This window comes from Miniopterus natalensis, chromosome 9 (assembly GCF_054644295.1).
Source record: "Miniopterus natalensis isolate mMinNat1 chromosome 9, mMinNat1.hap1, whole genome shotgun sequence".
NCBI classification, from domain to species: Eukaryota; Metazoa; Chordata; class Mammalia; order Chiroptera; family Miniopteridae; genus Miniopterus; species Miniopterus natalensis.
In genome coordinates this window covers 25,078,018-25,086,980 of record NC_142089.1, presented here as the reverse complement: position 1 = coordinate 25,086,980, position 8,963 = coordinate 25,078,018, and the positions used below count along the sequence as shown (strand labels likewise).

The following is an 8,963-nucleotide window of genomic DNA, read 5'->3' as shown; positions in this document are numbered from 1 at the left end:
CATTTGGCTGTAATCCTACTGTACTGACAAACTTACAAAGGTGAGGAAAGAACCCAGGAAAAACAATAAAGCAATGGCTTGATCCATAAGGACATAGTCTTTGTAGAAGAAATCCTTTGCTTTCAATACTTAACTAGTTGAGTCATTGGGTGGTGGTAGCTGAACGTTTTCCAACCAATGGTGAAACCTTCAGTTTAGGGGTGGCCACACTCTCTCCCAGCTGCTCACAACCCCAAGAAAGCCCAGATTGATCAGAACTGATGGATTTTTATAAAACCAAATGAGCCCCCTCAAATCTGCTCATGACTCTGGACAACTATGAAACATCCTAGGTCACTGAGCTCTCCCTCTGCCACCAAGTACTTTCAGAAAGGCCCCCTTCACATCCGTGTTCCGGAGGCTGTAGATGATGGGGTTGAGGAAGGCAGAGACAACATTGTAGAAGAGGGCTAGCTTCTTGTCCCGCTCTGGGTCGTACCAGGAGCCAGGCCTCATGTACATGATCATGGCTGGCCCATAGAACATGGTGACAACAGTGACATGGGAAGCACATGTAGAGAAGGACTTGAGCCTCCCCTGGGATGAACGGATTCTTAAAATGGAGGCAAAGATGCGGACGTAAGAGGCCAAGATGAGGGAGAGTGGGACCAAAAGCAGGATGAAACCCAAGATGAAATCCAACCGGTCATTGAGGGAGGTGTCTGCACAGGCCAACTTCAGGACAGCAGGGACCTCACAGAAGAAGTGATTTATCTCGTGGGGGCCGCAATAAGGCAGACGCATGGTGAAGACAGTGTAGATAAGGGCCCCGGCTATGCTAATGGACCAACAGACCATGACCATCTTGATACAAATGGGACGGCTCATGAGTAGGGTATAGTGAAGGGGGAAACAAATGGCCACATACCTGTCATAGGCCATAATGGCATAGAGGACACATTCAGCAATGCCCAGGACCAAGAAGATGAACATTTGGGCTACACAAGCTCCCCAGGAGATAGTCCTCCTTGGACACACCATATTAACCAACATCTGGGGCACGGTGGTGGTGACATAGCTCATGTCCACCAAGGAGAGGATACTGAGAAAGAAGTACATGGGCGTGTGGAGGTGTGAATCCAGGTAGATCAGGGTGATGATGAGCCCATTGCCCAGAAGGGTGGTGAGGTAGAGGAGGAGGAAGAAAGTGAACAGGGCCATTCGGACCTGTGACTCACTGGAGAAGCTAAGAAGGATGAACTCGGACACGGAGCTGTGGTTCTCTTTGCCAAGGCTCTGCATGGTGAGCTGCTTACTGAAGACAAGCAGGACTTCCCTGCTCAGTCCTTGGCCTTGTGGGAGGGAGGCAGAGTTGACAGGAGTCATACGCACAGCACCTTGCACAGAAAGTTGCACAGATTTGGTCAAACATTTGTTGAGTTGGATGAGAAGGGAAGGAAGCTAAGGCAGCCCTGGCACCGGAAAACAAGTCGGAAGGTCCGGGTTCATACCTGTAATAGAATATAGGCTGTCTGGCTGCCCACAGGCACTTCTCTGGAAACCACCCTCACCCACAGAAGGCATCAGGTAACCATGTTTGTAGCAGGGGACCCAGCCAACCTCTGGCCACTGTCAAATTCTACCAAGGGTGTACACTTGTCCCAAACTAGAAGGCAATTCTCTGCTGAGAATTTAAAATGACACTGAAAGTCTGTCAGTGGGCTATGGGTGCCTGAGATATTGTCAACCCAGAGCTGGTGTGATGGTAACCCACAACCACAGTCACAGGGGAGCTGAAGCTATAGAGAAGGAAAGGGGAGGCCTTGAATTGATAATAAAAGAGCAGACATGCGGGGAAGCAGAGAAGAGAGACCTCACAGCCCTGAGCAGCAGAGAGAGTGACTGCTTCCCGACTTGCTACCTCCAGCCCCACTGAAGCCTATCTGAATTTTCTTTCTTGTGCTTGGATATCTGTGGGATTTTTTTGTTAAATCCTTACAATTACCACTCCATAACCTATTTTAAATCCAGCTCTTCCTGAATGTCCCATGGCTGTCACTTACCCAGCTGCGTGACCTCAGGCAAATCCCTTTACCTGCGTTGGCCTCAGTCTCCCCATCTGTTAGATAGAGATGAAACATCTATGGCACAGAGTAATGGCAAGGAGCATATGAGATACTGTAGGTCAAGACATTGTGCAACATATATATTTATATAAACACTAGACAAGTAAAGTGGGTTAGTATAAGTGTGTAAGTGGAATGAGTCTGGAAATCAGAAGAGCGAGGGGTTCGTCCTGACTCTGCCCTGATTTTGCTGTGCATTCTTGGGTAACACCACACCCCTCTGAACTTCAAAGCCCCATTTTTAATTGAAGCTGTTGGACTTGACCACTCCAAAGGACCCTTCCTTCTCTGCTGTTCTTTAATACCAGGAATGCCAGGCTAGAGCCCTATGATTGCATCGGTGCCATGAGCTGTCAGCTGAACAGGATTGGGCTGGCAGAGGATTCCTTCTGGGAGCTGGAGACATGAGACCAGAGCATAGGAGAGTGCAGAGAGTGTAGGTTCAGATGTCAACACACCTGAATCTTGCAGCCTTTTTACCTACTCCCAAGTCACTAGCCTCTCAGAGTCTCATGATTGCCATCTGCAGCACCTCCATAGTGAAGAGTGCATGGAATATACCTGGTGTATTGAAAGTGCTCAATGAATGACAGCAATTTAGGTAAGGGGAAACTGAGGGAAAGGAAGAGGAGAGGGAGGGGAGAGAAGCTATCGTGGTGTTTTCAAGTTTCTGGGGTTCCGGAGGACAGGGTTAAAAACCTGATTGTGAGGACTGACTGCTGCAGGATGATGGTGAAGGCTTGGGAGATGGAAAAGTTGCCTGAGGACGTATGGGCAAAAGAAGATGGTGTGATATTTTTGTGCTGAGCTTTAGGAAACATCAATAACTGGATGAAGAAGGAAAATGTCCCAGATCAGAAATGTTTGTCAAGGGAAGAGGAGTAGGGAAGCACAGAGCCTTAGACATTGAGAGGAGGGACTTTCAAGAAATAAGGATCGGCCAGCATTGCAAATGGCAAACGGTGAAGCCAGGCTGGTAAGGGCTGCTCACACCCTCCTGTCCACCAGTTCACACCCCACCTCGGTTTTTTCAGTTGCCTTCTACTGGCCTCCCTTCCTGGTGAGCCCATGAGCAGGTACTGTTTCCTCTCTTCTCATGCCTCCTGAGACTGGAATTTAAGGTCTTTCCCATCTGGTTCTAACCAATTTTCAAGTCTGTGACTCACCAGTACCTCTGAAACTTCTGAGCCATGTTGTTAAGAGCACAACTACCAAAAGGATCCTAGTCTGGGCTGGGGTGGTCTCCTCTTGAGCCAAAGACCTTCCAAGCCAAGTGACTTTCTCCATATCTGCCCTACGTGCCAGGCAGGCCTCCACCACCCTTCCCTCAAGCATTTATCTGCTCAAATGCTTCCCCTAATCCTTTCTGCTTCTTCTCATCGCAGCAATCTTCAAGGCTCAGCTCGGGCTTCCTCCTCTTTACCCGCCAGCCTAGTCTTGCAGATTCGTGTATTACCTTCCCAGCCAGGCTGTAGGCAGAGGCTGTCTCATTGAGATCTCTCCGCAGGATCTAGTAGGGATTGGCAGACTGCTTTTGCAGCCCTGCTCCAGTGCTAGTTTTTCCTGCTTTAACACCAAATCTGCTCTGCCTTCCACCAAGCTAGTAAGTGGCAGGACCAGGCCTAACTCCTGGGTCTCTGGCTGCGTAGCCTGCCAGGCTCTTAACCACTGTGCTCTGCCACCTCCCTCAAAGGCACCCATGAAGAAACAATTGTCAAAACCTTGCACCAGGAAAATGCCATATTCACATTCACTCTCCTTTCTCCACCTGCCTCTGCAGTCCTGGTAGAGAAGAGGGGGAGCACATGCCTCATCAGGGGTGCAAGTCTGGGAAGTATACTGGAGATCCCACTCCTGCTCAGTGAGGGCAGGTGCGCACCCTTCTCTCTTCCCCCAGTGAGTGGACAGAGGCAAGGCTGGGGATCCTTTGTCCACTCTTGGGGATGTCCAGGGAACGAACTCCCCCAGCCCCTCCCTCAGTCCCACCTATAAATGACCAGCACCCTGTTCTTCTGCGTGAGTCGCCTCCTTCACTCCTGCAGCAGCAGCAGCCTCGCTCCTCTTGGTTTTGTGCGATGCAGTAGAAAGCAGTTCACCCCTGCTCCTTGGCTTGGTGGCCCTATGGAGAGGTGTGCACCTCTCCTAAGTGTGTTGGACACAGAGCAGCTCCAGAGGGAAGGGCTTCCAAGGGGCATCCGGGGTCCTCTTCTATCAAAATGGGGTTGGAGAGTGGATTTCCAGTCCCTGAAAAGGCCTGAGGATGTCCCGTCTGTGCTGGTAAATGCAGGACAGAGCTTCAGGGCAGATGAAAGACACAGCCAGGAAGTTGATGCCCCCGAGACATTTCAGGAGTGGCCCCTGGAGCAAATGAGCTGGGCGTCCTTGTGAAGTTTACATTTGGGCACTGAAATTTCTGCCCACTGAGACTTAGGAGAGGGAGGAGTCCTATGGCTGAGCTGCCACATCCCTGTGTGACGAAGATAATACTTAGATGTGCTTTGTTTCCTTTCAAAGCACTTTTGTGTGTCTTTTATGTCCTCAAGGATTCTATCAAAGGCTACACACCTAGTAGAAGTAAAACTAAGACTTGACTATAGGCGATATAAATGCTGCTAATACTTATCAATGTCCTCATAACTATCATTTATTGAAACCTATTATCCATGGCCACACACCTCATTGTGGTGTAAATGCTACCAAACCAATTACTACAGCATACCTACCTACTATTGAACATTCACCCTTATCAGATGCTGTGTCAGGCACTACATATTATGTAATTAAGCCTCACGACAAGCTCAGTAAGCCGTGTGATATAGATCAGGAGGCACAGGGAGCTTCAGGGAATTAAGTGGCCTGCTCACACCACATAGCAGTTATATTGTATAGTTTGAACTTGACCCTAGATCTGTCAGATTCCAAGTCATTCTACTGCAGGATCTCTAGGATCAAGGTGCAGTGCTGGTTTACAGGGTATGTATAGTCAGGCCAAAGAGGAGCCAGGTGGTCAAAGGCCAGGACAGGTGTATAATCTTCCTCAGACCCATTTGGAGGACATTTCTCCTACCTAAGTGTTCTCTTGGGTCCTTCTGGAATTCCAAGAGAGAAAGGCGGGAGACTGGCTCAGCTGCTGGACTGAGCTCGCTGGTAGAGCCTGCCTCATGGGTGGGAGACACTGGCCAACTGTGAGCAGTGGTCCAGTCCAGCAAGGTAGAACTTAACTTCTGAAGGGTATGGAGATGAAGGTTTAAGGCAAGGTGAAGTTCAGTTTGGGCACCGGGGGACTTAAGGCCAAGGGGGAATACTTTTACCTTGGTGGAGATCAGTGATGAAAAATCCAGGTCAAGTGATACTTAAGGGTTAAACGGTGTGTGTGTGCAGGAGTAGGGTCTGGGCCACTAGATGGGACCTGAGGGGCAGAACTGGATGAGTCCTGGTAACTGGGAAGGTCCTGGAAACATCAAGTCATCTTAAAGGACAGGTTCTCAAGGCAAAGTCCAAAGAAGTCCTGTTAGTATAGCTGGAGCAGGAAGTTGAACAAGCCAGCAGCTGAGCAGGACTGGATGCTGTCGCAGAGTATGGGACTGTGACTGCTGAGGTGACCAGAGACGTAACACAGTCACTCAGGCCATTCGGGTTTTTAGGTCTGATAACTATCAGCCACAGTGGTCAGCTGCAACTGTTGGGAGACAGCAGGGAAGCCAAGGACGGGATTGGGTAGGGTGATCACATATCCTAGTTTTCATGGAACAGTTCTGATTTATTCTTCTTGTAGACCAATGAACTCCTATAATTATTTTCAATACTGTCCTTCACTCTCAAAATGTATCTGGACACTATATGGTCTCCTAGATATGGAGACTGTGAGCCCTGTAACTGCCTGACGTGGGACAGCCCCTGCCAGGGCCACAGGCAGTAGACATTGCCCAGGATGGTCAGAGATTTTGTTGGATTTTCTCTCGTGACTATTTGTCTGTTCTCTATATCATTCCCTTCACCAGACTGAGGTTCTGAAACCCCCAAGACACAGAGCCAGTGTTTGTTGTGCAATACAGAAAAAAAAAAAGCCGGACAGATTGGTGGTTGAATGCTGACTCTACCACTTCCTTGCCCTATGACCTTGGGCAAATCACCCTCCCTCTCTGAGCCTAGCTGGCCTATGTTCTGGTCCATCTTTGCTGCTCAGAGATGGGGACTTGCATCTCAGAAATGGGACTCAGACCCATTTACCCCTACTCTGTCTTCAGTCTCCCAGGGTCTCCAGACCCCACCAGGCTTTTAGGGCTCACCCCATTTATCCCCTGGCCCAGCAGACCCCTGACCCTCAGAGGAGGGTACACCTGGTTACCCTTGGGCCTAGAGCCAGTGTTCTCTCCTCTTCCCAGGCAGCATTGAGAATTACGGGGGTTTCTGGATATGGCAGGACATAGGGAAGAGCCAGCTCTGGCATCACCAGCCTGGCCTCTGACCTTCCCCTCATGCAGTTTGCTAAAGAAAAGGAGACCATGGTCTGGAGGGAAAAGGGGGATGTGCAGCCTCAGGGAGGGTCAGCACAGCATATGGCTGTGTCGCTGTGCAGGGAGTGGGCATCAGCAGCCTGGCATTACTGTCTCCTTGCATATCCTTGGCCTGGTCAGCTGTCTGCCCCAGCATCATTCACTTACTTTTTGGCCATGATTTTTGCTCCTCTTGCCCCCTTTTATTTCAGCTTCTGTCCTGGAGGAGGCAGGAAATGAAAGAGCAAGTGAGAAAGTAAGTGATGGAAGAAGAGGGAGGACCTGTGTTCAGGCAGGTCAGTCCAACCGCATTCTCATCACAGATGCTCAGAGAGACAGTGTCACTTGGTGGTTATGAGCACAGGCTCTTCAGTTGGCTACAGCTGTTTCCCTGGGCAAGTTGTGTCACTGCTTTTCTTATCTGTAAAATGGATATAGCAATAATACCTGCTTCACGGGGTGGGTCTGTGCAGGCCTCATGTTCAGCTTGTAGGAGTTCTGGTACAGCTTCTCCTGTTTCCTACAACAAGTGTCTGCTCTAATTGGAGGGTACCCATAACTATTGTTAAATCTTTCATAAAATAATGCATGTAAAATATGTCATAGCGCCTGGCACATAGTAAGCTGTTACAACAACAACAATAATAATATAATATAATGTATCAAATTATTAAAATAACTATTATAAATAATTATATGATATTAAATTGCTGAATCACTATATTTTTATTTTATTTTATTTAAAAAAATATCTTTATTGACTTCAGGGAGAGGAAGGGAGAGAGAGAGAGAGAGAGAGAGAGAGAAAGAGAAACATCAATGATGAGAGAGTCATTGATCGGCTGCCTCTTGCAAGCCCCCTACTGGGGATCGAGCCCACAACCCGGGCATGTTCCCTGAACGGGAATCGAACCGCGATCTCCTGGATCCTAGGTCCATGCTCAACAGCTGAGGGTAAAATGAGAGTGGAAAAATAAATTGATGTCTTCAACAGGACCAAGTAGTTTCTCTCACTAAAATTTGCTAAATTTCATAGAGTATGTACGCTAATATTTATCTCTAAACCCCTGGCTGCCTAACTAAGGAGAAGAGGATCTAAGGGGAAGTAGAGATCAGCTAGCCCAATGCTTTCATTTCAAAGCTGAGGAAACTGAGGCTTAGATGGGTAATTACTGGTGGGTCAGAGGCAGAGCCTGGACCAGATGTGAAAGCCCTTTCTTCTTCATAAATTTCCTGGGAATGGTGGCAATAGTCAAGAGCAGGTGAAATGGGCTGTCATGTTGAGGGGGATCATGGTGTTTCATAATAACTGGACATTGACCACTACCCCAGCCTCATCAATAACCCTCATGCTGGTGCACACTTTAGCCAGTCCTCTGTCTGAATTGGTGCCTTTCTTTTTCATTTAGAAGTAGAGCACAATGCAAAAGCCTAACCAGTCCTATGTGACTGAATTGATCCTTCTGGGTTTCTCCTTCAGTCCCAGGACCACGACTCTGTTCTTCTCAGACTTCCTGATGACCTACCTGATGATTATTCTGGGCAACAACCTAATCACCATCTTCATCTGCCTGGACTCACACCTTCACACACATATGTACTTTTTTATTGGCATCCTTTCCATGTTGAATCTTGGCTATGCCACTACAACTGTGCCCCAGATGTTGGCACATATGGCCAACCAGAAGAAGACCATATCTTTTGCCAGATGTGTGGGCCAAATGTACATTTTTTTGGTGTTAGGCATCACCAAGTCCTGGCTCTTTGCCATCATGTCTATAGACAGGTATGTGGCCATCTGCCACCCACTCAGGTACAAGGTCATCATGAACCCATGGCTGTGTGGGGTAATGGCCATTTTCTGTGTACTCTGGGGTGTCATCTTGGCTCTTGTCTACACTGTGTTTGCCATGTGTCTGCCCTACTGTGGCCCCAACAAGATCAATCACTTCTTCTGTGAAGTCCCAGAAGTATAAAGCTGGCTTGTGCAGACACCTCAGTCAATGATAGGGAAGACTTCATTCTCGGCTTTAGTGTCATCCTGGTTCCACTTTCCCTTATCCTTGTCATCATTTACATCAACATTTTCATTGCCATCTGGAGGATCCGTTCAGTCCAGGGGCGGCTGAAGGCCTTCTCCACCTGTGCCTCCCATATCACTGTGGTCACCATGTTCTGTGTGCCAGCCATGGTCGTGTACATGAAACCAGGCTCTGAGGCCTCCCCAAAGGAGGACAGAAAGTTGGCTCTGTTCTACAGCTTGGTCTCTGCTTTCCTCAACCCCATCATCTAGAGCCTCTGAAACAAGGATGTGAAGAGGGCTTTCCTCAAGGTGACAGGCTGGAGCCGGGCCCCAGAATGA

The 8,963-nt window shown here is 48.5% G+C and overlaps 1 protein-coding gene and 1 pseudogene across 1 annotated transcript; one reads left to right on the top strand and one right to left on the bottom strand.

Moving 5' to 3' along the window:
* Positions 1-333: 333 nt before the first annotated feature.
* Positions 334-1,281, bottom strand: LOC107542711 (olfactory receptor 2A12-like). The gene has a single exon (XM_016220147.2). It carries the CDS (start codon positions 1,279-1,281, stop codon positions 334-336), a length of 948 nt encoding a protein of 315 aa, XP_016075633.1.
* Positions 1,282-8,022: 6,741 nt separating this feature from the next.
* On the top strand, positions 8,023-8,963 carry LOC107542714 (olfactory receptor 2A12-like; annotated as a pseudogene).

Excerpts from the sequence above, each read along its gene's own strand:
- LOC107542711 (XM_016220147.2), bottom strand. The coding sequence starts at position 1,281 with ATGCAGAGCCTTGGCAAAGAGAACCACAGCTCCGTGTCCGAGTTCATC.